General features: G+C 48.9%; 7 protein-coding genes across 7 annotated transcripts, besides 3 other annotated features; 3 read left to right on the top strand and 4 right to left on the bottom strand.

Annotated features, from left to right (window-relative positions):
- Window positions 1-740: 740 nt before the first annotated feature.
- FPSE_02525 (uncharacterized protein) lies at window positions 741-4848 on the bottom strand (the record flags this gene model as incomplete). Its single annotated transcript, XM_009255644.1, has 3 exons — window positions 741-2851; window positions 2909-3827; window positions 4687-4848. 3 exons carry the CDS (start codon window positions 4846-4848, stop codon window positions 741-743), a joined length of 3192 nt encoding a protein of 1063 aa, XP_009253919.1.
- Window positions 4013-4040: a microsatellite.
- Window positions 4849-7458: 2610 nt separating the features above from the next.
- Window positions 7459-7491: a microsatellite.
- Window positions 7492-7617: 126 nt separating this feature from the next.
- Window positions 7618-7652: a repeat region.
- Window positions 7653-8950: 1298 nt separating this feature from the next.
- Window positions 8951-10177, bottom strand: FPSE_02524 (uncharacterized protein; the record flags this gene model as incomplete). Its single annotated transcript, XM_009255643.1, has 1 exon — window positions 8951-10177. The coding sequence occupies one exon, from the start codon at window positions 10175-10177 to the stop codon at window positions 8951-8953; it is 1227 nt and encodes a 408-aa protein (XP_009253918.1).
- A 471-nt stretch (window positions 10178-10648) lies between these two features.
- On the top strand, window positions 10649-10923 carry FPSE_02523 (uncharacterized protein; the record flags this gene model as incomplete). The annotated part of the gene is made up of 2 exons (XM_009255642.1): window positions 10649-10656; window positions 10725-10923. The coding sequence occupies 2 exons, from the start codon at window positions 10649-10651 to the stop codon at window positions 10921-10923; spliced, it is 207 nt and encodes a 68-aa protein (XP_009253917.1).
- A 476-nt stretch (window positions 10924-11399) lies between these two features.
- Window positions 11400-14395, bottom strand: FPSE_02522 (uncharacterized protein; the record flags this gene model as incomplete). Its single annotated transcript, XM_009255641.1, has 2 exons — window positions 11400-13612; window positions 13666-14395. The coding sequence occupies 2 exons, from the start codon at window positions 14393-14395 to the stop codon at window positions 11400-11402; spliced, it is 2943 nt and encodes a 980-aa protein (XP_009253916.1).
- Window positions 14396-19438: 5043 nt separating this feature from the next.
- FPSE_02521 (uncharacterized protein) lies at window positions 19439-19966 on the bottom strand (the record flags this gene model as incomplete). The annotated part of the gene is made up of 3 exons (XM_009255640.1): window positions 19439-19475; window positions 19580-19704; window positions 19739-19966. 3 exons carry the CDS (start codon window positions 19964-19966, stop codon window positions 19439-19441), a joined length of 390 nt encoding a protein of 129 aa, XP_009253915.1.
- Window positions 19967-22760: 2794 nt separating this feature from the next.
- FPSE_02520 (uncharacterized protein) lies at window positions 22761-23579 on the top strand (the record flags this gene model as incomplete). Its single annotated transcript, XM_009255639.1, has 2 exons — window positions 22761-23255; window positions 23316-23579. 2 exons carry the CDS (start codon window positions 22761-22763, stop codon window positions 23577-23579), a joined length of 759 nt encoding a protein of 252 aa, XP_009253914.1.
- Window positions 23580-24512: 933 nt separating this feature from the next.
- FPSE_02519 (uncharacterized protein) lies at window positions 24513-26484 on the top strand (the record flags this gene model as incomplete). Its single annotated transcript, XM_009255638.1, has 8 exons — window positions 24513-24558; window positions 24690-24714; window positions 24846-24905; window positions 24959-24986; window positions 25063-25408; window positions 25493-26032; window positions 26083-26237; window positions 26290-26484. 8 exons carry the CDS (start codon window positions 24513-24515, stop codon window positions 26482-26484), a joined length of 1395 nt encoding a protein of 464 aa, XP_009253913.1.
- Window positions 26485-26863: the final 379 nt, after the last annotated feature.

The following is a 26863-nucleotide window of genomic DNA, read 5'->3' as shown; positions in this document are numbered from 1 at the left end:
AGTTCAGATGTAAAAGAATCGGAATACTAGGCTACTCTTCTATCTAGAATTATCGGTGCATGAAGTTTGGTAGCAAACGAACGATTCTACCAGCTGGCTGCCAGTGCCAGCCAAAAACCACTACCAACAACAAATTATTCTCATCCACCACCTTGAAATCGACATCACTAAGACTCACAATTGAATAAATAAACTCAAAAGATGAATGATAATTCGCTTCTGCATTGGTTCTATTCAATGGCATTAAGAATAATACTGTGTCATAGTCTGGCCTCTCTACTGGTAAACATGAGGCCAGGACTTCCAAACAACAACTCCAGATACCGAGATCACTTGCTTAATGTCAAGGATCCTTCCTTTTTATCCACATGTCCGAACTTTGCCTTGTCTCCTTTGTCGTCCCATCACATCCAGTACATCGACAATACTCATTCCCTCCTTGCGTCAGTTTGGACCTCGAGCCGGTATCAGCTCTGCGCTGCTCGAGAAAAGACCAAACGAAAAAGAAAAAAAGTGGTCATGAATCCCATCAAACGCCGTCCAGGAGCCAGGAATCAAGAACTCCTGGTGCACAAAAACCCATCATAACGTACATTTTCACCAAAAGTATGGACAAGAATGCGCAAAAACTTCTCTCTCCCCAAAAAATAACCCTGTCGAGTGATTACCCCATGAATAATAAGCTCAGGTTGTGCGCCGTGTCCCATTTACTCTGTGAAAAATCTTCGTGTCTCCCTCAATTATACCACCGTGATCGTGTTGGGGGTTGTCTCTTTTGATGCCATCTTCTCTAGCTCTTCGTGCTTCTCGTTCATCTCAGTTGGCTCAGCTTCTTTTGCTGGCTTCCTGGGGGTCTCATCTTCAGTTGTGTCGTTAATAACAGAAAAAGGTCGGTCTGATGTAGGTGTTGTAAGTGTTGTACCGTCGACGCTCCATCGATCTTCAGTCACTCCGGTATACACAGATGAAGTGTGCTTCTTGTCGGGTGTGCTAGGGCTGTCTGGGCGCTCCTCCTGGGGGATTCTGGGGGATGTTTGAGCATCCTTCAATTCAACCTTGAGCTCAGTTGCAGGCACTTCCTCTTTCGGTTCCTCAATCTTGGTATCCTCAGTCTTGGCACCCTCAGTCTTCACCTCCTCGGCGAGGAAGAACTCAACCTCAGATTCCGATGATTTGTCGTCATCAGACTTGGTCTCGATCTTGGTCTTCTCGACCTTGAACTCCTTGGGCTTAAGGTAAGGTGAAGACTCGGAGTCGGTGTGCTCATTATCCGATGCAAGGTCTGCTTCGGTGAAGGCCTCCTTGCGCAGAGGGCTTCGAAGGCTTGAAACATCGCCCATCTCACTCTTACTAGATCGCGATGCCCTGCCGGGGTTCCTCATGGGCAGAGGGGGAGGAACTCTTTTGGGAATGATGACCATGTTACCCTTGGCGTGGACCATGCGGGATGCAACAGCCTGGGTTCTTGCTGGCTGCACAGCAGCAACCTCAAACACCACAGGTTCCTCCTCGTCCTCCTCTCCAGCGTCACTCTCTGAGTCGCCCTCGTCGTCGGCGTTTCGGCTACTCTTGTCATCCTTGTCGCTATCATAGTTGCTCGAGGCCTTGTCCGTGTCATCCCTGGGCTCGACCTTGAGGGTGTCTGGTTCTACGGCCATTGTGCTGCTGTGGCTGGTGGTACTGAAAGGGGATTGGGCCCCGCTGAAATGCCTTATGGGGGTCAGATCGACCTTTGTGTAATCCACCTCTTCTTCTTCCTCTGTTACTTCGGGGATTTGTAGGCGGATACTCCTGTCATGGCCATCTTCGCTCTGACCTGGGCTGGGTGATGTCTCGGGCGTTGTGCCTACATCGGTCTGTGTTCCAGCATCCGTCATTTGACTCTTGACGGTTCGCGACGACATGTAGCTGTTGCGATTGCTCTTTGAGACGAACGTTTCTATACTTTGTCTGTTGAATTTGGAGAAGGCTGGGCTTGAAGGCGCGGGGTTGAAGTCGAATTGGCTACTCGTAGGTCGTAATCTCGATCCTGCTTCCCTGATTTCTAAACCAGCCATCTCGAGGGCCAAAACACCGAACGGGTCGGGATCGTCTTGGTTGGGAATTCCAAAGGCCGTCCGGGGCGATGCGGGTGTGGAGGACTTGGGTGTTGCTATCATGGCGTCTCCCGGTGCGCATTCGGCGGCGATCTTGTCAATTACAGAAGCATCGTAATCTGTCCTGCCCTCGGCCATCTTAATGACCTCTGAGAGCGGCCCAACTTCCTCCACGTCGCGGGCAACATTGCCAGCCAGGATATCCATCTGCGTAACCTGGCTGGCGTAGAAGCGCTCGTTCTCGTTCCCTCGCTCGGCCAGGATACAGCCGTTGAGGTTAACGGCTTGGTTTTGACCCCGCGATTTCAAGTAGGTCAAAACGGTGTTACCCATGTCCTGCCACTTGATGTGCGACTCATCTGAATCCAGAGACACGAGGGGACCGCTGACTAGACCGACATCTTCGCCGAGTGTGACACGGGGTTTCGTGATTGACTCAAGAGCGGCAAGGTTGTTGACAACAAGAACGCAATCGTAAACGTCGACGCCAATTATGAAGCTGAGAGTGGGCGTGTGTAGCATAATTCCGGATGGGGGTGACCATGTGCCGTCGGATTTTCGAGCGATGAGAATACCGGAGCCGCCGGACCCTGTCATGTACAGACCGCTTCGCATACAAGTAAAGATGGCGATTCCGGCAGCATTTTGAATAACTCGCTGTGGGATTTTCTTGGTGACTCGTTTTGGGGATCGCGGTTCGCTTGTTGTCGAATATGAGTCCTCTTCTTCGTCTGCAGGAACGAGATAGCCATCGGCTAGGATTTCATGTTAGCACAAGGATCAATGCTGACTGGAAAGTGAGACAAGCATACTGGAAAATGATTTGAGGATGCGGGCAGCCTTCTCGCATTCGAGGTCGAGAGTCGCGGGCCAAAAGGCTTCCTTTTGGACTCGACCGCTTGCATTGGCTGCAGTGGTGTTTATCCTAGATAATGAATTGTGGTTTGCGACTGATATGGAGGCGCTGGAACGATTTGAGGACCAGCCAAACAAGCTTGATCTTGTATTGGAGGACCTCTTGTCCCACGAAGGGAGAAAGGCAGAGACTCGCTGCATGGCGGGCCTTCTTGCCTCTCCGTCGCCGCCGTCTTGGCCAGGCGGAGGGACGACAGAGAGGATGGGGATTGAGGGCGCGCTACTGGTATTGGTACTTGTACTGGTAGAGATGCTTGTAGTGGCGGAACGAAAGTGGACGGTCCTCTTGGAACCTGATTTTGGAGTCGATACAGATACAGGAGTAGTGAATGTTGGCGTCGATCTCAAAGTTGGTGAGGTGGTAGACGAGGAAGGAGACGAGACCGGGGTGGTGGTAGCGGTTGTAGTAGGCGAGCCGCAGGAGGAAGTTGGCGTAGTAGTTGTAGTAGTAGAAGAAGAAGACTGGGAGGTTGTGGACGTGGATGAAGATACGGAAGAGACAGAATTGGAGTCCGAAAGAGGAACGACAGTGACGACTGGCTTGTTCAAGGCGGACTTGTAAGCGACAATTGAAGCATGAGAAGGCGCTGAGTTTGTTTTGGCGTGCTGATGAAGGTGGTGATGGGAACGAAAGTAGTGTCCGTGTCCCTGGGACTGGGACTGGGACTGGGACTGTCCTTGAACGACGTGGGTGCTGTAATATGATTGTCCTTGAATTTGGCCGCCGCTTGGACCTGGACTTGGACTTGGACTTGGGCTTGGGTTGGTGCTAGCATTAGCGGTTGCAGCACCGGTACAAGGCGCTGAAGGGGACCCCTGGACGCAAAAATTGAGGTGTTAGCCAGGGATCATGGAAAGAGGTGACCTGTCAGCGCGGGTGGGTGGGTGACGTGGGCCTCTAAGCCATTAATTAGGAACCCCGTAGGTCGTGTTCTTTTTCTCTGCAGGGCCACGAGAAGAAGAGAGTTCCGTTGGAAGCAAGGATACGAGAGAAGGTAGTAATGGGATGGGATGGGAAGGGATGGGATGATCCGCTTTGAACAAGCCTCCCCCGGGTGGTGTTCAAGATGAGACTCCGATCAAGAGACGACAAAATTGAGGGCGGGCAAGATTCCAGGACAGGGCTTGTAAGAGTAAGAATGAGTGAGAGTGAGAACGAGAAGAATTGAGATTGTTAATCCATTTTTGAAATGTAGGAGAGCATTCTGTTTGCGTAGGACTGTAATACTATAACGCCATTTCTCCAAGTTGTTGTTTTATTGGGCTATCGTTTCAATTGCTTGCTCTCTCTCATTGCTCTGTCTGGCAATTGAGTTCAGATTCAATCAAAAAAAAAACTCTCTTCAACAAGTGATTGCATATTTTTTTTCTTCTCTCTCTTTCGCTCTCGTCTCGTTTCAGGGGGGTCGGTTGGCTGATGACGGCACCAACCGTCAGGGACTAACTCAAGCAAGCCTAAAGCCCAAGCCCAAGCCCAAGCAAGTTCAGTGCAGCTTTGCCAGTTACAGTTTACGGTGCGTAACCTGAGTAAGGCAAAGAGAGGAGACAGAGACGAGGGGGGGTCGGGAAGCGAGGCGAGTGGATGGCAAGGTAAAGTATGTACATGTACAGTTGAAGTAAAGAAACATGTGAATTTGGAGAGATAGATAGAGAGTAATAGAGAGATGAGACTCACCAGGTTTGATAACGTGTTTGTTGAGGCTGTCCTTGTAGAACCCCATCGTCCAAAACTCCATCCGCTTCCACCTCCATTGCTTCGTCCATTCCCCTTCATATTCTCCTTCTTGTTACCTCCTCCGATGCTGCTGATACTCAGCTTCTTCTTTCGCGCCGTCATGAGGAGAATCGGTTCGTCGCTGTGCTGACACTAAGAGCAAGGCACAGTACCGTAAAGTACAGAGAGTTGCTGGCACTATCAATATTAATCAATCAGCCCTGCGCATGCATTGCATCTGCACTACGTTTGCATTTGCATTTGCCATGTCCGTGTTACAAGAAGCCAGCATCAATCAGGCTTGTCAGCTCGTCCCAAAAGGTGCATCCATGCACATACAACCGACCAGGATCGTCGTCGGTTGGGCTGATGTGATGTGCAAGTAGCTGTCTATGTGCATTGCTCCTCGAGGTTGGGAAGAGAGCCACTTGACTCTATCAATACACACATGATCAAGGCCAAAGCCATTAAAGACCAAAAAACAGAAGAAAAGAAGAAATAGGATTAGGATAGAAAGAAAGACTCGTACCTGTTTGAACAACGTTGTCCTTGTGCTTCCAGCATCAACTCTCATCGCCCGCCCGTCTATTTTTTTTTTAACCTCTGTGTCGTGTATGTCGGAGCACGCTTTCTCCAAACGATGGATAAAACAAATTTAGAAAATAACCACAAACAAATCACACAAGCAAAGACAAAGAAAAATAAGATACGTCAATGACGAGATCTGAGATCGAGATCGTAAAGCAAAGAAGTTAATCTTTGGACGAGTAGAAGAAAGGAAGAAAAGCGAACATGAATGGATACAACCTCAAAGTTTAACATCAAGGGAGACGAAACGAGAGTAAAAAAGAGGGAGGGAAAGTACTTGAAGGGTTTCTCTGATTCTCCTTAAATCCTTCTTGTTGGCATCCATTCCATACAGCTCAAGCTATATACTGTATACCCCCCTTCGTTCTATAGGTAGTAGGTAGTCAAGTTAATTATTACCTAGACCAGGTAGATACGGTTTCACCCTTCACCCAGAAATATGGAATTTGTTGCGAAAGCGGGCCAATTCCCATGCCATGTTTCTGTTCTCTGTCAATTTTGTCTGCTTCTTTACGTCTCTCTGCCTCATCATGTGCTGGCTTGGGTTGTCTGTCTATCTTGGTGTCTCTCTTCTTTATTAGCCACGCGACCCCTGCCCATGAGCAGACCAATCCTAAGATGCAACTATTGACGTTGGTTGGCAAAAAAAGTCTTATGAATTCTCCATGTACTGTGACTGCATTCCTCCATGTCTCAGTATTGTTGTATGTCCGAAACCACCCAGGCTCAATACATACAGAATGCAACCGTCACATATCAGACTGATAGGCAAAGGCCAGTTAGTTTATTAGTTGATCAGCCAGCCCAGCCAATGGTTGACGATCATGCTACAGTGGACTCGATCGAAAAGAAACGACTACTATAAAAAGAAAGGAAAAGGGAAAAACTCAAACGCCTAGTTAGTATCCGTACCGTTGTTACAACTCTACCGGTTCTGTCTGTGCGACGCAGGAATGTGCAAAGTCTCTTTTTTTGTCCTATCCTTTTCTATTAAGAAGCCTTGCCTAGCTTATTCAATTTAACACTCAGAGTCTTAGCCTTGTATGCTGGACGTTGATCCCCAGAATATCGTGCTGAATCGAGTCAAGTCCTGATGGGAAAAACTGGCCCTGAGGATGATCAACCAACACTCGCGACGCATGGCAAAAGCGGGTCGATTACTTTAGTTTAGTTTAGTCGATTTAGTTAGTTACGAGAGATCCATTAACAATCCAACGGTCTTGCTCGGCCGGTATGTCACTCTTTCGGTCTGTATCCTGTCACTCGTTCACTGATCATTCTTGGTATCATACGAGTAACCAACTATTGTATTCAGACAATACTCAAGATAGATACTGCCGTCCAGATATGTTCCAACTCATTCCATCATTCTATAGCTTTCGCCATGGCTTTGACATTCTAAACAAGGCATCTCATCCATCCATCTACCTAATCTACCCAACAAAATATTACCGTAATATCCGAATATGCATACAAATTAAATGAGTGGATGGAGAAAATGCAGGGGTTGTTTTTCCCTAGATCCATCAGATCAAGAAAAAGAAACTTCCATAACTCCTTGTAGCCACTAAGTCAACCCAAACGCCAGGATCCCTTGAGTAGAAACTATATTTATGTACGTTGACGAGCGTTTTCTTTCTCAACGCCTTTTTCATTAATTAGAATAAGCAATTCGGGAGTTACAGAATTGCAACGTTATCAAAGTTTTCTTTCTTTTGTTTCGTTTTATAGAACGAATCGTTATAGAATATGTCTCATAGAGAAAGATACATATCTTGTAGAATTCATTACTGCTACAGGTTCCAACACTCTATACTAGACATGCATATACTTTCTTTTTGCAGAGTCGTCGTTCTGCGGAGGGGAAAGCAGGCAGGGCTTGCTAGTGATCAGTTCACCAGCCATCTCATTTGTTCGTGCATGACCGTTTTATTAGGACGGTAATTCATTTAATTGCCATGCATACGTATGTATCTAGTAGTCTGTACGACTTTCATGCAGCGAGCCGAAAGCTTTGTTGTCCTCGTTTTTGGCAGGGACTCTATTCTGAGTAACTAACTATACGCTTGGGATATCCTTCGATTTATTTGTATGCTTTTAAAGAAGCCTCTTTATTTTCTCACATTCCAAGGGTTTAGTACCCCATTTCTTTCTTTCTTTCTTTCTTCTTCTTTTTCTGATCCCCATTGAAGATTATAGTCTCACAGTTTCATGCAAGCCTTGTGAACCACGTGTAACCAGCCTCGCCTTGCATTGCATCGCATTGGCATTTCTTTGAACCCGAGTTGTCTTTGGTTTTCGTCTTCTCTCTCCCTTTCTCTTTGTCTCTCCCTCTCCCTGGAGATCTAGCCCGTATCCCACCATTCCAGTAACGTCTCGTGCCTCCTTTAAGGGAAAGGTTTTTGAAACAAGGCTTGCAGCACCAGTACTTGAACATGGCTCTTGTCACCCGATTCGCCCGCATCTAAGCAATTCCATGTCCAACCAGCTCTCGGCCGTTTTCTTTTCTTTTCTGCTGCACATGTCATGACTCTTCATGTAAATGTGATATGTGAGGAATACTGTGAGCAAACCAAGTACCCTCAATCCTCTACCGCGGAGGTTATCCGAGTGTCTTGAGACAAGTTCACTGTTTGAGACAAACTCAACTGAAAAAGCAAAATACGAACAGACTTGCCACTATAACTATTGCTATCCGTGCAGTAGTAGAGACACGCTCTTTTCACATGACTATCCTTTGCCTGTCCCTGTTCTCTTTATTGTCTCGGAAGTCGTTGCACCCTTAGATTTAGCACCCTGGGCGTTGCTTGTTGTATCACTTGCATGTAACTACGTACCGTAACATATGTACTTGTAGGAATTCAGATTGCGCTGGACTGACGTGCTCGCTGCATTTCTCCAGATTCGGCATTCATCAACGTGGAAATCAAATCATAGGCTTGTCAATTCTGATATCCTATGTATCTCTCCGGTCAATGTTCTTTGATTTCACCTCGTACCTTGTTTGTGCGAATCAGGTCGAAGGGCCGGGCTCTCTTCCAACAAGACACGAGTTACTCGGGCCATTACACCATACTTTTCAACATACTCTAGTAGCAAGTTCGGTCGGATATTTAAGCTGTCTAAAACCAACTGGGCTATGGCTTGTCCGGCTCGCTTAACCCGATGCCAGATCTCCGATGATACTGCTCAGAGTCCGAGGCAAAAATGTACGATGAGAGTTTCGAGAAGGCCCAGAAGGTCTGATGCAGGTACCCATCCTACTATTTGGGGCTCAGTCCAGTTCCCCTGTGTGGCCCAGACCTTGAGGAGTTCGAATTTTATACAAGGGACTTATTCTAGAGTCTCTTTTCAACTTGTTCCCGACCATATCCTCCCCGAGGACCAAGCAGAAGTAGTGTCTTGATGCGCAGCCATGGGTATAGACTTCACGGACAGGTCAACGGAGGCACAGAACAATATATTATGGTGTAGGAAGTAACTCGCACATTAGTCTGATAACTACAAAATGGCCATCCCCATATCAATCGCACGCTACTTCTGCCTCCAGCTTGTTCCCACCATATACGTGAAAATCTGAGTAAAGGAGTGTAGTCAAATAACACCATAGATCCCCACCCCACGCCTATACCATTCATCATATGCTCCATCTCGGTCGAGGATATTCTCCTCCCTCCAAAATATACTTCTCAAGTGGCTGGCTCATCTCACCCCAATTTCTAATCAACTCCGTCGCCCACTGCATGTCCTCACGCCAAAACAGCTGGTGCCAACCCACGTTATCACTAAACTTGCCACTGATTTCTATCTCCTGCAGCACCTCCAGCCTGTCCCTCATAAGCCTGAACATCATATCCCAGTCAAGCTCGGCCGGGTTGAAAGGGTCGCACCAGCCCATCAAGGACTGCAGTTTGACCACCTTGAGTGTTGGGCCGTGGTTCTTGATCAGGTTGGCAAAGTTGACAAAGTTAAAGTGCAGGCAAGACAGCTTCAGCTTTTCGAGGTGTTCCAGTCTCTTCGTGATGAAGAAGTCAAGGTCGGAAGCTGGGTTTTCTACCAGGTGCGTGCGGACGCAGAGGTCTCGCAAGCTAGGCAGAAACGAAATAAATGTGTCGAAGCGCTTCGGCCAGAGATGAGGCACGCCGTAGTTCATCTCCACATGCAGCTGAGTCACAGACCCCAAGACTGTTGGGATGTTGGCTTCCAGGCCTGGCGGAATGTTTACATCCGTATGCATGAAGGGTTTTATGGTCAGGCTCTTCATGGGAGTGTTCCGCTCGAGTAGGGCCCCGAGGACGGATTGTTGTGTGTTGTATATTTCATCCTCGGCCAACTCTATAGACGTTTCTGGGTCGAAGATATCCTCGATATCACGATGCCCTTTCCACGGACACACTGTCCATGTCAGGGAAATAGTATCGAGATTTGGCAGCCTCTTCAAGGCAGGAATGACCAAGTCGAGTGGTAACTCGATTTCCCCATTGAACTCATATTGTGTTTCGAGATAGGGGTACCATCTAGCCTGGAGATCCATATCATTGATGGTCTCTTGCACGACCTCTTCGACCTCTTCCTCATCCATGCGTGCCATATTGAACTTGACGGAGCGGATACGTCTTGCACAGCTCGGTTCAAGCGACAGGTTGTGCAGACGCTGGCCATCGGTCCTCCAAGGTACACCATCGAAATGGGTCAATGCCAACTGCGGCTTTGTACATTCTGCAATCCGAGGAGAAGACAGTCGAAGGTTTTTGAAATCTTCCAAGCTTAAACTGGCGGCAATCTTATCCATGAGCTCAACTGGCAGCTGCTCAAGGCGGGGCTGAGATGATGACGCCAATACTTGATTGTAGTTGGCCGCCATTGTTCTGGTGAGTCTGACAGATAGCTTTTAGTGTTTTCGGTGTTTTTTCAATGGCAAGACCTCCTCTTCTTTATCCAGTTCTGATGATGTTTCCCAAAGTCGACGTTCCCAGTGACATTGAATGATACTACGAGACAAGGGAGTAGAGTTGAGTTGAGCTGGGCTGGGCGAATCAATGCCTGAAGCCTCCCAGCTTAAGACCCGCTTAGCGACTGCCATGCCCAAGGCGAACGAGCCTACCGCGGGCACGCTTAGAATTCTGCTCTGCCTCATGCCTCATACCTCAACCTTCAATTAATTTTCATCCAGCTCGCATTCATCCACCGAATCCCGCACCATCAGTAAGTGGCATGTCAGCCATTCCATTTGTTTTCTAAGGACATCATCTAAAGTCAGTCTTTGTAGGCCCGTCTGGCAAGGTCATGCATGTAGACTGTTCCATCCTCTCAACTCACTTATTCGTCAATCAACATGCTCAAGTAAGTATTTGCTCATCTTCGATTCATCCAAACGTCTACCTACCATGCATACTCACAGGTGAACCCAGGGCTTACAAGAATCTCTCGTCAAAAACTCGACTCGGTGTCGGTGTTGCTGTCATCGCATGGGGTGCTGCAGGACTCATGTTGACTGATCCACTGGAGAAGTCGCTCGGCTTGACACCAACAGAAGAGGACAAGGCTGAACTGGACAAGTACACACCAAAGATTGTCACTGTTGTCAAGGATGAAAAAGATAGCAAATGATTTAAACGTACATGTATCAATCATGAATAGATACCGAATGCAGTCTCACTCTCTTCACGTTGATACACGAATCGTCACAAAACATCATTCAGCGTTGACAAGTCACAAACATATATACTTCACAAGAGGTGGCACAAATAGTTATAGGCAAACATCATTAACCTGCTCCAAGCCATCAAGTCATGATGGTCTACCGGATGACCGTCATCCGGCTAGACCTCCCTCTCTATCTTGATCAAAGTCTAATATGCAGTTACAACTCCTCTTCCCGTCTAATTTTCGACAAATGCATTGCACAACAGTGCCGACCATGGATGCATGAGGTCAACCAGGTCTACCCTGAGATGACCATCACATCGGTGAGACCTAGTGACCCAGGAAACAAAGAAAATAAAGAGAACAAAAACAGAATGCAACGCAACGCCTCCAGATGCAGCCCCACCCCTAAAGTGCTTTTTTGTTTGTGTAAGAAAAAATCATACTGCCGTCCCATTGCCAAGTTCCGTCTTGACAGACGCAGTGCCAGCGTCCTCCACAACCTGTGGAAGAGGTTTGAAAAGTTTTGCCATCTCTAACGTGAGATCCATAGCTCCATACTGTTCGTCAATCTCCCCAACTGATCCTAATTCTTCTCCTCTGCTCGCGCCATCATTCATCACCCATGCCTTCAACGACTTCAACAATTGCATTACTTGTGCAAGCCGCGTATCAGGAGCCAATCGAAGATCGGCCGCCTGTGTGTGCTTCAACAGATAATTACAGAGCCAGTAGAAGTGGATGCCGTCTCTCGAAAACCCATGCCGCCGAGGATTACTGGATCCTGCAACAGCAGGTGGGAATTGATTGGCCATGTCTGCATCCCAGTTGCTCTTGAACTTGGTCAGAGCGATGACAAGTGCCTGCAGACTCTGCGGGTCCACATTGGCTGCCGCCCCCTCAACTGGAGTGCCCCGGCCGCTATTGCCGCCAGCTTGAGTCATCCAATCATTAGGAGGAGGAGTGCCAAATTTGGACAGTTGAGCCGCATGTCCGTCGATCTGGGCCCGCCGAATCAAAGCTAAAATGCCGTGGATAAGAACAAACTTTCCATAAAGGTTTGTGCTTCCAGGCTGAATCTGATAAGACGGATGCAAAAGAGCCTTGAGAGCCCAGTCCATCTCCGGTTGCTTTGCTCGTTGTGTGCCATACGGGTTCTTTTGCCGAGCGACGTCGGGTCCGTGAAGACCAAGTGCCGAAGCACAATCCTCAGCCTTATCGGCATCCCAGGCCACATCATCGCAAGGCAGAGGTAGATGAAGTTCCATGACATCAAACAAAGGTTGAGAGTTGAAATAAAGCCCCATCGCCACGTCCATTAAAAAGACGCCAAACATCAAGCGACTACTGCGTTCTTGGTCAATCCAAGTGTCCCAGTTCCAGTGCTGAATACCGAAGGCATTACGATCGAAATCGATTTGATGCATTGGAGATATAGTAGCAGGGTCACTGGATGGTCGGAAAAGACCCAGCCGGCGAACGTTAGCAGCGAGGGCGGGGTAAATTTGTCGTGCGCGTTCCCGCTGCTGCGGGTTTCCGTTCCAAAGTAGCAAAATACATGTTAACAAGACAGCCTGTAGTTGTTCAATGTCAGTCCGGGACGCGTGCCCCAGTTGATTTGTCTGTAGTTCGACGTTAGACAACATCATCTTGCAGTCGCGCTGAAGTGCGACAACAAGAAAGTCCATCATTTCGCGAACATTAGAAGGCGTGACATTGTCTGAATAACAGGCGCCAATACAACACATGCCTGCAAGTAAGCCAGTATATGCCTCCTTGACTTTAAAAGTCGAGACGTGAATGAAGGGCATGTGAATGTGAAAGTGGGTGTACTTGTCCAAGAAGTCTTTGACGTTGTCTGGCGAGAAATAGAGGTTCATGCCTGCGCTCGAGGGGTCGATGGCTTGATTAGGAGGATAGAAGAAATTAAGAATCTGATCAGAAAGTAGGTTGTATGGAGTATGGTGAGAATGCATTCCCAAATTCGACAAAAGGGTATCGCTGGCGCTGTCGCCTGTCGTTCCGGGCCCGGAATTAGGTTCGGTTTTGATTCCGATCTGCGTCTGTCCAAGATTAGGATTGAAAGAGGTGTTGTTGTAGGTTTGATGCGCACCAGGCTGGAACATCTGAGACCAATCAAGGCCAGATGGAGGGTTTTGGTTTGAGCCACCGTACATGGGCATTCCGTTCTGAGCGGGAGGCATGCTGTAGCCAGTCATCTGCTGCTGGTTCATGTTGGGGTCAGCGCCATAGGGCTGAGAAGCACCCATGACCTGACCGTTCATGTTCCGTCTGTCAGCGTTGTTACCGTTGTCGAGACGGCCGAGAGAGCTGGACCGCGAGAGCTGGCTCTGATCCTGGGCCATGTTGTTCATGCCGTCCGAGACTGGAACCATGCCAAAGGGGTGGACCATGTTGTCACCGGGAAGGCTGCTCAGCCCATTGAGGTGGTTGAGATCACTGTCATGAGCAAGACCAGCTGCCTTCTGTGCCTGTTGGTTCTTCTTCACGTGGGCCTGAGGATGCGACAAGTGACTGGCTCCGGTGGGGTTGCCACGGCGGATAGAACACTTTTGGAAGTGACGCTTGAGGATATCACTTCGAGAGAAGGTATCGCGGCAGAGAACACACATGTATGGGCGATCGCCGGTGTCTAGAGAGGCATGGTTAGTATCACGGTCGAACTCGGCAAGTTGTTCTACTCACGTCGCAGGAGATGGCGCTTGAGATGCTTGGCATGGAGGTAAGTCTTGGTACAGTGGGGGCAAGGGAATTTGCCATCAGCGTCCTTCACTGGAATCACAGTGTTCTTGGTACCAGTACCAGCGGCAGGGGCAGCAGGTCGTCCAGGAGCGCTAGGAAGGATACCGCGTCGTCCCTGTGAGCCAACAACGTGGGTAGGAGGCTCGCCCTCGGGCATGACGGACTGAGGCTGCATGAGAGAAGCAGGGCCATAGGGAGAAGAAACACCAGGCTGGGACATGATGCCACCAGGAGGCATAGGACGCAGCACAGGAGGACCGCGACCACCAGCAGGGGCTGGCGCGATGGGCTGAGGGTGAGAGGCAGCAGTGGTCGCCTGGGGCATCATAGCAGCCGAGGTGCCATATCCCTGGGGAGGAGGGTATTGGTTCGGCGCCATTGAGTAGAGGCCAGCTCGGTTCTGAGGCTGCGATGTCTGCTGCTGCTGGTAGCTAGGCATGTTGGAAGCCGAACCAGGCGTGTTAGGAGTGCCTGGGGTTCGCGGCGTGTGAGGGTGGCTCCCGTACATGTTCTGCATCGTGGCTGACGTTGGGGGAGGCTGTAGCGGCGGCAGAGTCTGAGGGAGCGGCGAGCCGGTTTGCAGCTGATTGGGAGAGATCGCGGTAGGTGAAGGATAAGTCTGACCAGAAGAAGTCGTGTTTATACCATTGGAGGGGTAGTGAGGACCGTCCATGCTACTCTTGTTGAACGCGAAGCTCGTGACAATCGACGTGGTGTTGAAGAAACCGCGACGGAAAAAAAGTTGCCCGGGGTATAATGGACCTGGTCGGTGGATGACAAAGTCCAAGTCGAGTGAGGATTTGCGGAGAAAGGGAGGAAGAGGGGTCCGAGGGAAGGTTTGCGAGACTTGAGAAGGCAAGCAAGATCAATCAAATACGATGCCTTGTAAAGCTCCGCAGAAGAAGTTCCCGGTGGTGGAGGATGAGGCTCGTGGCAGGTCCCTCTTTGAAGGTAGTGCTTTGGAAGAGGGTGCACAGAGTGGAGAACTGGGTCTCCAACCTTTTTAAGTATTATTTTTTTTTTCTTCTCGCGGTCTCCTCTTGACTGGCAAGCTGTCAGGGCAGTCTTTGAAAAAAGGTGGGTAGCGCTGTTGTGGGTTCTATCGGTGGGTGGGTGTGTGAAAGAAGAGGTGCGAGTGAAGGAGGGAAGAAAAAAAAAGAAGTGGGTTGGTGCGGGTGTGGATTAAAAGAGTGATGCAGTAGCAGCACTAAAGTTTTCCAGAGTTTGGCTTTTTTTTTCTTCTGTCTTCGGTTTTGCTTAGTATGCAAACTTGGGAAAGAGGCGAAAGAAAAGTAAAAGAAACCAAGGACGGCAGGGCGAGCTGCGGAAGTGATGGAAATGCCTTGTTCGACACAGTACGTATAATTGTAACTGATACTCGCGAGCTCCTGTCGCAATTGGCACGCCGCCTTGATCAAGCCGCAAAGGCAGGACCTAGTAAAGAGACAGTGAGGTAGGTAGGTGGGAAGTGGATATCGTTGGTAAGGGAAGTGGGCCCACAGCGAAGCAAAGGAACCACAATCAGAATAGCTGGCGGCTGGGATCTGGAGCAAAGGGCAAAAAAATGGCCCAGAAGGGTCGCGGGTCGCGCTCGTGTTTGATGGGGCCAGACGCCAGACGCGCAGAGCGTTAGATATATCGCGACAGTCAAGATAGAGTTGTTAAAGTAATTCTGGACACAGAATCACAAAAATCAAAAGGGAAAATTGGCGATGTTACGAGAGAGGAAGAGAGGGTTTGTGTGAGGAAAGGTTTTTTTCATGGGAGAATGAGGAAAGATGGAAGACGAGAGAACAAGAGGAAAGAAGGAAACTGCTGAGAAATTCACAGGCAGGTGCATGTACCTTCTACCTGTGATCACCTATGAGCGCTGGAATCAGTAGAAGCGCGGGTGCCTACGTCCAAGATACAGGCGGGAAAAGAGAGAGCGCCACAGTGATCGGAGCAAACCCGGAGGTATCAGCTACCGAGGTAAGTGCCAAGCAAGGAGGACGCCAGATGTTTGCAGTGTGTAATTTGTTCCTCTTCGAGTTTGGATGATTCGAATTTTTCTTCGTTTTACTCACTGCACGCCCCTCGTTCCTTTCTAATCTAAATCAAATCGGGTCTACGGCGAGGTTTCTGGCCTGTTGGACTTGGATGTTAGCGCAACTACCATACCATTGCCGCTCTAAGCCGTCAGAATTGGGGTTCGATAATCCAATTCACTTGCCAACACTTTGCGGTGAAATATACTTGCTGGTCACTTACCGACTGCTGCCATGTCAGTTCAAAGCCAGGTACCCTCGTCGTATCCACTCTTGGTCGATAGAGGCATGATATCGCTAGTCAGTCAACGAAGACAAACGCCTTGGACAAGACTCAGGCAAAGGTTATGTGGCCGGATCGAATGCAAACTGGAAGAATACACAGATCCTATCGTGCCTGCGTGTGCATTCACTTTGCAAGTCGTCATGCCCTGAGAGAAAAAAGTCTGCTTGTCGCATGTACCAGGCACACTTCCTGAAGGCGATCGACTATAGTATGCAATATTAGCACAGTAGATGTATCATTCGAACCGAAACGCCAAACCAATTCTGGATTCTCAAAGGGAAAAAAATGCACCAGATGAGGCGTAAACTTGACATGCAAGCCTCGAAACTTTTCAGCGCCTATTGCCATTGGGAAAATTGAAAATTGCGCCGGCCTCACCGTCCGACATCGCCGCAAGCATGAGGTGGTCTGAAGTTTGCCTCATCCTACATAAAGACCTTGGGACAGCCATGGAGCCGTGCTACCATCTCAGCTAGCATTGCTATTATGATACTCCCACTTCTTCTCATGACAAGCTTTAGTTGTCACAAAAACCACCTGGAGAGCTAGGGCCCTGGCGGCATTCGCAACGATGCTACTTGTTTCGCGATCCTGAAAACCGACAGGGAAACGCTGATATCAAAAATCAGATCCAGGATGATGCACGACGCGTCCAAAAACTTCAGAAATGGTGCTGTGTTCTGGCATTCGCACGGTTGATACTGTACACACGATAGGTCGAAAAGGCAACTTATTCGCAGTGGGTGGGGCGTCTGCAGGGATATCGGAGGTTGGGTGTTTTGGTAACGGGTACGCATTGTTTTGCTAGCTGGCAATATTGCGCGCCTGCTTGCCTCTTGTACAAGGTACTCGACACTAGCCTTTCGACTCCCGGTGTCGTAGCCGGCCTGTACTGTACACACCCAAGGTCACGATGCTTCACGCCATACCAAGTCCTCACCGCATTACCTCATACACGACTCGGACACCGAGTTCGTGCCGGGATTCGTTGACCTGACGCAGCGATTTTTCATTTAACGATTATTCCCTGCGTTTTGTTTGATCTTGTGAGCAAATGAAGCGACTAGTTCTGGCACTACGCTGTTAGATGAACAGATTTTTTTTCGTCAACGGATATACACGCCTCTATTTGTTCAGATAACCGTCCGTTGGAAAACACGTTGAAAAAGCTCAGACGGCTTGCTTCTATTCTACCGAGTTGATTTTCGAATTCATGTTCTGATTGGTCCACCAATTGGAAAACCAAAGACCTGCCTGTTGTATTTCTAACTCATTTCGATTTCAGTCCAGGAACGCAGTTATAATCAACCCCTGAAGGTTTAGGCACTCTATACCGATACATGTCTGAGACCTAAGTATAGTTCTTCTGCCAAAACTATCAAGTTTTCATACACGCAAGAGAACTATCCCATTAAGAAAAACACCACATATTTTGAAGTTGTGTGGTGAGACAGATGTTCTGCACTCAAACTTGCAGGGGCCATGTTGCATAGGTAGGATCAGAAGGAGAGGTTGGGCAATAGCCAGCAACTATGCCTTACTAAAACAGTTAGATGGTGTATTGGCCAAATGTCTTAGAAATGAGGAAGCCACGATTCTACTTCCCAATGAGCCAATGCCACAGCACCAGGAAGTTCGAACACACCTTGACAGTATCATGAACCTCCAACTTGCAGGCGGTGGTGGTTCAGAAGTTAACCACGGCTCCCAATGGGGCACATTCTGTCTTGTGACTCGAGAAGCCAGGATTATAAGATGATATGCAGGATCCACGAGTCAAGCGAAAACACAACCCAGTATGGGCGAACAAGGGTCCCAAATCAACGCAGCTACGTATGACATCCATTTCAACGCGACTTGAACAACGCTTGACAACTATGACTGCATATGCATTGGAGCTATCCGTAACACCCTGGGCTTTCTTGAAACATGGTTCAATCAAAAACAAAAGAAAGGAAGGATTCGAATTGAGGAGAAAATAGCAATGGACGGTCCAACGGATATTGCAGTTCCTACAGAGTGTTGCCAAGGCCGTCGAAAAAAGCAAAGTGGGGACGAAAAGGATAGAAGACAAGGAGAATTCGCCGAATACAAGGTGCTCCCGGGACATGGAGATAATGGTCCGTCCGTAGCAAAGGGAATCCGTCGGAATCGCCTGGTTAATCATAGCCGGTCATCGGCACTTGGGAAACTCTTGGCTAGGCGCTCCGTACTTTGTACACTTTCAGCCATTCGCCCTAAAAACAAGCAGGTAATTCATGTTGACAAGATTTAACAACGGGCACAAATCTGGCTGTTGCAGGGTCCTCGATCCCATTGTTAACGCCAACCGTTCATGGCTCCCGCAAGCACAGCGGGTGTTCCCACCAAAGCAGATCTCAGTGGAGCATGGTCCCTTGAGAACCCCTCACCTTCCCGCCATTGCATCTGCTGAAGGACGAGGGTGGCCTGGGTGGGAAGTCGAAGGCTTCGATTCTCGCTCCAGAAGGTTGAGGTGGAGTCCTTCCCGTGAGGAGGCTGACTCCATAGTTGGAGAAAGCATCGTCTTTTTGAGCCGCTGATTCTCGTCTATCAAAAACATCAGATTGCGATGCAGCAACGAACGACATTTGACCACGGACACATATCAAGAACAGTATCAGGGTCCGTATCCGCGGTGAAATCTGCTCAATGCCTGGCTGTAAAAAATACGGTTGCCTGGAAACCCGAACCCCTTCCGTGATCGGACGATGACCAGCCAACTCGAAACAAAGAAGGGACTTTGGATACGGCCATAGGGGGCGGGAACACCGAGATGCCAGCATCATTCCCGGAAACAACAACAACTGGAAGCCGTAGGCCTAACTTGCTAAGGCATGGTATCTCAACCCCCGTGTCGTCCCCTGGAAAGTTGAGAAGCTAAAGAAAATCTACCCCACCCCTTGCTCGGTGGCGTCGCGTTTCGGGTCATTGAGTCGTGCGAATACTACGCATGTGTGAGATTTGATAGCAAAGCAATGACAAGTGGCACACACAACCGCCACGCTGTGATTCAACAGGCAAAATACCATTGCCGTTATCAATCTTGCCGTGTTCTCAGAGAACGGGAACGTGATTTCTATCTCGGCTCGGGCTTTGTGTGAGGATTGCGCAGTCAACTTATCCCCCATGCCTGGTTTTCTACTTGGGTGACTGACAGTTGACAGGGTATGTAAACTTTGATTCCAGATCCGGAATGCGCAAGACGACCTGAGTCTCACACAATGTTTGCACAAGACTCCCGACAACGATGACGTTGATTCTGCTGTTTTTCTGTTTTGTTTTTTCCGAGACTTCACCGACTCGAATCAGATAACAGCCATGTATGTACCTACTCTTATGCACATACCGCTGTTTTGCTCTAGAGACATACCAACCAACCACATCATTGGGTGTTGATGTTTTCATTGCCATGTTGTCGACTTGAATTTCAATTGTTTATTGATTTTCTTATACACACGCATCAACAGCAATGTCCTACTGCTTCAAAGACTTCAGCCTCTTGGAAACTGCCAAAGGTACATACATGCTACTATATCGTGGCCACCCCTGCATACTGCCGCTGACAAATGGCGTAGTCAGGGCATTCGTACAATTTAGGCATTTTTGTCCGTGTTCAAACAGGCTTGACCGGGTGCCGCCGGCAGAAAGCTAATATGTCATTACTCGGCCTACCAGGACTCACTAGTGAAATGATTACTATCCTCGCCCTTCTCATCTTGCTCAAACAAACAAGTCCGCGCCAGGCAACCTTGGTGGCAAACCCCTGTTCGGCCTGTCGGAACTGCTCTATTGGGGTATCCGGCGCAATCACTGTGGCCAAGAAAGCGCTGCTGGGGGTGCTTTGCACTCCTGAATAACTCGATACCATCTCTGAGTAAGCCCTGCCTTCGAAACAACCGCGCGGATTCATTGTGGTTTACGGCCGCCTCCTAAACACATAGACACAAACATGCAGAGTATGTATGCTTGGATGCACCACACCAAAGAGCCATGTTCGGCAATCGTTGGAGAAGCGGGCCTGGTGGAGAGGCACAAAACTGCCGTTGGTGGTGCTGTGGAAAGCATGTTGAGCCTCAACGCACCAAGCTTCTTCTACTGGGTCCCTTCCCGCACCTTCAAGACCCGTTAGAGCCACATTGCTCTGGGCACGCAAAGGTGGGAAGAAGCACGTCGTGATGGCTTCATCCCAACGCCACGTATTAATAGAAGGGATGGCCAACCTTGTGCGTGAAGTCAATTTTATTTTGTCCGATTGCTCGTTCGTGTCTGGGTAGACACCCAACAATTTTGATTTGGAAGCAACCATTGGTTGTCTGCGATGATCAGGGTTGGTGAAGGATGCGCTTTTCACCACCAGTCTGCGCGAGCATGCTGTACTGCGTCTGCACGAGTCATTACTGTCTAGTCTCGGACTTTCCAAATTGTTGGCATCACGATGAGCATGAAACAGTTCACCATATATCCCTCACAACAGTACGGTACCATGCTGCACAGGTTGGGATTGCTTTGCTCAGGCCAAACTAGTGAGTGATAAGCCATCAAAAACAGTTTTCGAGCGAGTGCGGAAGTGACAAAAGTGCGTTGCCCCGGCGCGTACTAAACCCTTTTTTGGAAAGAATATGGCCAATTGAGGGAGTCAAGCATAAAGTTAAGTACCTAGCGACGAATCCCAACCGCATGATAGTCATTTACGTCACAAAATTTGGCATTCTGCATCCAACAGAGAAACTTTACTGTACAATACTTCTCACATCACAATCACCACCACCACTATCACCGGTGCAGTTTACGACGACTGATGGTGCGGAACTTTACCGGATAGGCGTGGCTGGCTGTTGATGGTGTCCGCTTCCACGAGGCACCCCACCAACACTTGACTGTTCCTAGCTATTTTCCCTACAGTACAGCCAGAGTTTAGTGCAGAACGCCTTCAAAGACGGTTGACTTTAGGGTTGCTGTACTGTGCGCGCTTACTGTGAAGAGAGCAAATTTGCATTGTTGGACTTGGCATCTGGATGAGATCGTGTGTGGCAGGAAACAATGAGACGGCTTTGGTTCACTCAAAATTCAAGCAATCGTCGAGAAACAGTTCCTACCAGGGGCAATGCCTCTCTGGATACGACAGATCTCGCTCTCTATACGGGAAATTTTACAAAAACAAAACCCGAGTGTACCCAGTACGAGAAGGATCTGCCCACGATGTTCTCATCAGTCTACGAGCATGACGATATAGAAGGTGCCTGATCTCGTGAATTACATACGACTTATTACAAGCTGCAGGTTGCAGGTTACAGGTTGCAGAACGAACGGAGGATGCCGCGGCAGTGTAATAATTTATCCACCTCCACGGGAAGAGGAAAAATAACGACTGACCGACTTCAAAGTTGGTCAACACTGTGAAGTGTCAATTGTCTCGCGACAATTACGGCAGATCATCCCTTGTTAGGCGCCTGGTTGCGCGGTGAAGCGGCCAGGGTTGCAATTCGCAATCACCACCCCCAAAAGCCCTTCTGACTTGCATGGTCTTTTTAGCTTGTCCAGCATGACCTCAATCCCTGAATCAGTCATTCTGAATTACGAAAGACAGCCGACATTCAAGGATGTCGTATGGACCCCCACGCTGCCGAGACACGACTGCAACCCCTTCCTGTCTTTGGTAAAGTACAGTCTTGACTGCATCGTATCCGAGGTGCTGTCAACCGAACAGCGCCTGTTGGCTGAGGTGTTTCTTGCGAAGTTGACTGAAGCTTCCTGGGAGATGCATGTGTGCGTGTCTTTGCAGGAACACCTGGGACTTGCACACGTGTAATGTCTAAAACACACCAAACAATGCTGTCGCAGTTTGGCCGAGCGAGTTATGCCGCGTGCAGATCTGACTACCCTGAAGGTAGCATCATGAACGCATAGAGCTGATGCTGGCTTGTTCCAAACAGTAGTTGTGGTATAGGGTGGTTTCAATGCACTCAGCTCATACTTGCTAATTACGTAGTACGCCTCGCCTCTGTGTTAGTTGTTGTGATTTCGATGGTGCTGGCAATGCGCATTGCGCAGGAATTATATTGTTCCAATTACTCATCCGGACGCCTATTATACCGGCGACTTATAATTGTACTGGACGCATGATATCGGCGACTTCTTGTTGCAGCGAAGGCTCGATATTCCAAACACCTAGTGTTGCAGTATTATGGAAAGATCTATGGTTAAAGCATATTTTGCCAAAGATCTTCAACCGTGGAGCCTATGATGATAGCATAGCAACCTCAAGCTATGCTCCCTGGTGATGGATCTATCCCCCGCAGCCAGATTGTGGCTCTTTTGGTTGTCCTAGTCAGGAACTGGTAACAACAGCGTTGTTCTAGAAGATGGTGATGGAATGGGGCATCTGGAGAATCCCCCCGCATCATCCACCCCAAAACTTCATGTACTTTGTACCAAACTATCCGTGCTGCAAGTGCCGCTTCTCGAACCCACCGCTGAGATCCATCTCTTGGTAAGGCTCGGTGAAGCTCCAGGTGAGATTCGGTGAGGCTGGAAGCGGATGTTGCCCAGAGAGGTGCACACGTGACTGAATCAAGCCTCGGCGGAATATAGCGCCGACACCGAAGCTCCGCGAGCTACGGCATCCCAAAATTTGCCAATGAGTGGGATGAATTGAATAGCGAATAGCCTCGTCTGAGCCCCCCACGACAGGCAATATATTCACAATGGCATCTCCCAGTACGATACGGTCATTAGCCGGCCGGATGGCCCAGGCCTCCTCGACAAGGATCTCGTCCGCCGTCTCTCAAGTCGCTCGCTTCTCCACGACCGCACCACAATGCAAGCGCAAAACGAAGGACAACAACCCGAAGCGAGGTGTCAGTAGCTTGTACGGTTCCGGACCCCGCGAGCCTCTGTCCATGTCAAACATCCCACTACCGAAGCCCCGTGATTTCAAGCCCAAGATCGAGGTTGACCCCAATCATGGTCTATGGGGATTCTTCCCCGGACAAGGCAAGCTGCTCGCAACGCCCAAGGAAACCGAGGAGCATGGACGGGCGTGGACTGTCGAGGAATTGAGAAAGAAGTCGTGGGAGGATCTGCATGCACTGTGGTGGGTATGCTGTAAAGAGAGAAACATGCTTTCTACATCAAGGGCAGAGCTCCTCAGAACCAAAGTCGGATTCGGCGAACGAGAAATTGATAGCCGAGACGAGGAGGTATGTTACAACCGCATCGCTGGTTATTATATGGGAGTAAGTGCTGATTTCAGGAACTAGGTCATGAAGACACAGCGAGCCATCAAGCATGTGTTGACGGAGCGATACTACACTTGGCAAGATGCCGTCGATGTTGCCATGAACGACCCGGAGATCAACTTTGAAAGCAGCGATGGGCAGGCCTACACACCATCGGCATATGAAGATGAAACCAACGCTGCCGAGTGGACGCAACCTGAGGCAGAGTCAGAGGCGGCCAAGCAGATCGATCCTGTTGCAACAGAGGCACAGGAGGCCAAGATCGAGAAGGAGCTGAAGAAATAATAAGAAACTACCACATGCGAGACGATGTTATGTACTATCTGTGTGACGGAAGTGAGGCGGTGGCTTTTTATTTTTTTTATTTTACGAAACTTGGTAGAGAGAACGAGTGACCCTTTCGTCGTGTACATCTAGGATATGTAAGATACAGTTGATGAAGCAAAAATGTATATGCGAGCACATGAGCTCTGAACAATGACTTCCACGTCTTGCATCGACCTCGAACTTGACTGTCTGTTGATTGTATCATGTGATTAATATTGATATCGAGATATAGCAAAGTTCAGACAGGAGACTACCTACCTACAGTACCAGGTAGTAATAAAAGAGGCTAGTTACCATGTAAGTCAACTCCTGGCCACACGACAAAAGGGGGCTCGCTTCACAGCATGAACAATCTGGAAGGAAAGGAGAAGAAGCGGCAGAAGGACCCTGTACGCTGGGCTAATAACGAAGTCCCAATTACACAATAATGATACTGGGGTCGTTGCTGGGTCTCTTATATTGAACCGACAGCTAAGCTAAATTTGACCTTGGATAGTCGATCAGGTCAAGGCAGCAGGAAATATAGGGGTCAACAACGGCAGATGATGAACGTACAGTAGCCACAAAAATATGCTTGTTTGTTCCCGATAGTGTAATTTAGCCTCTATAGACGAGATAATGTGAGATTAGATTGTCATGAATTGGGTAAGAGGCTGTATTTGGAGGCGTTATCCGTATTTTACTTGAGGTTCGGTGAGCGAGTGCCATAATGTTAGTCTCCACATCGGACATGGTCTTAACTTAACTTACTGTAGCTGGACCCCGCCACCGCAACTGCATCACCTCGAGCTTCCCATCTATCCCGCTTCTTTCCTTCCATTCTGCTTCACACTCTCTCTATCCCTACCTACCTAAAACTTCATCGATTATCAACACCACAGATTAGCCATCATGGATGAGATTGCCCCCGAATATGACGTTGTCGTGCTGGGCACTGGTATGTCTTATCCCCCATCTCCCCGCCTCTTTCTGCCAGCAGGCCGATCCCCGCATCAGAAAGCTTCGACTCGTCGCTGGCAGTGACAGTCTGGATCTTGTCTCATGACGCCCAATACTGACGATTTCTAGGTTTGACCGAGTGTATTCTTTCTGGGTAAGACATATGACGCCAAATTCCATCCATCCTTGACCGCTTCGCCGTGTCGCAAACATGTTCCAGACCGGCGCAAGCTGCTAGGCGGTGATGGTTGATATAAAGGCGGTCGGCTGATGATGGTTCAATAGTGTTCTGAGCGTCAAGGGCAAGAAGGTCCTACACATCGACCGAAACGACCACTATGGCGGGTAAGTAAACTACGATTACTCCTTAACTCACCAGAAAACTAATAATTATTCAGAGAGGCCGCTTCCGTGAACCTTGAGACTGTACGCAACTCCTACCCAAATCTGAAACCGACCTGCTTCCCCTGAACCGAACCAACATTTCTAACATTGAATACAGCTCTTCAAGAAGTACGGAAACTTCCGTGAGGGTGAGGAGCCCTGGAAGCAATATGGCCGCCTCAACGACTGGAACATTGACCTCGTCCCCAAGTTCCTCATGTCCTCGGGCGAGCTAACCAACATTCTCGTCTCTACCGATGTTACACGATACCTCGAGTTCAAGCAAGTCGCTGGCAGCTACGTCCAGCAGGGTGCCTCCAACAAGGCCACCGTCGCCAAGGTTCCTTCTGACGCCGCCGAGGCTCTGCGATCCCCCCTTATGGGACTCTTCGAGAAGCGACGCATGAAGTCTTTCATCGAGTGGGTTGGCAGCTTCGACCCCAAGGATCCCAGCACACACAAGGGTTCGTATTCCCATTGAACACAAGAGCAAGGAGGACTCGCGAAGTAGGCATTGTCAATTTGCTAACTTGCTATCTTCTACTTAGGTCTTGACATGAACAAGTGCACAATGAAGGATGTTTACGACAAGTTCGGCCTCGAGGCAACCACCAAGGACTTCATCGGCCATGCCATGGCCCTCTACCTCACCGACGACTACATCACCACCCCTGGCCAGGCTCCTGAGGCTATCGATCGCATCCGTCTCTACGGAAACTCTGTTGCTCGATACGGAAAGTCTCCTTACATCTACCCTCTCTACGGCCTCGGCGAGCTTCCCCAGGGTTTCGCCCGCCTGTCTGCCATCTACGGTGGCACTTACATGCTCAACACCAACATCGACGAGATCCAGTACGATGGCGACAAGGCTGTTGGCATTAAGGCTACTATGACCGGTGTCGAGGAGATGAAGTTCGAGACCAAGGCCAAGATGATCCTCGGTGACCCCTCTTACTTCCCCAACAAGGCCAAGGTTGTTGGACACGTTCTCCGAGCCATCTGCATCCTCAAGCACCCTCTCGCTGGCACCAACGATGCCGACTCTGCTCAGCTCATCATTCCCCAATCTCAAGTTGGCCGAAAGAACGGTAAATGCCACCAGTTTACGTTATATTTGCACACTAGCTGACAATCATAGACATCTACATTGCCTGTGTTTCCTCCGCTCACAACGTCTGCCCCAAGGGTTACTGGATCGCTATCGTCTCAACCATTGCTGAGACCACAGCTAACCACCATGTCGAGCTCCAGGCTGGTCTTGAGCGCCTTGGCAAGATTGAGGAGCAGTTCATGGTAAGTTACCCTGATTAAAAATAAACAGACAACACATTCTGACACGGTACAGGGCCCTCCTATCCCCGTCTACGAACCTCTTGAGGATGGTTCCAAGGACAACATCTTCATCTCCAAGAGCTATGATGCTACTAGCCACTTCGAGACAAACACAGATGATGTCAAGGATATCTACCGCCGCGCCACTGGCGAGGAGCTCAAGGTTGAGGGTTTGAGGGAAGGTATCCAGGTTGCTGAGGAGCAGTAAGAGTGGCGACCAGTAAACAGGGTAAAGAGGAATAAGGTCACACCACTGCTGCAGAGCCAGTAGGGTCGGAGGATTGTTTTGATATTTTTTGATTGACCAATTGTTACCGTTCTGTCCAGAACAGTGGCCAATAGGATGGTGCGTCTTGGGCACAATCTCATTATACCTCTTTCGATAGCATCTCACACGAACACTCAAATGAATATGGTTGAATATGTATAATCGTGACCAGAGAGAATATCAAATTTGGTTGAAACCTTTGAAATTTCATAAATCATGATCTGTTTAAAAGGAAGAAAATTTTTGGCAGCCCCTTTGTCTAGTACTTTTCAAGAAGGTGCCGTGATATCTACTATCTAGCTCAACTCGGACAGAGCCT

This window comes from Fusarium pseudograminearum, chromosome 3 (assembly GCF_000303195.2).
Source record: "Fusarium pseudograminearum CS3096 chromosome 3, whole genome shotgun sequence".
Classification (NCBI taxonomy): Eukaryota; Fungi; Ascomycota; class Sordariomycetes; order Hypocreales; family Nectriaceae; genus Fusarium; species Fusarium pseudograminearum.
This window is presented reverse-complemented; position numbering and strand designations above follow the sequence as displayed.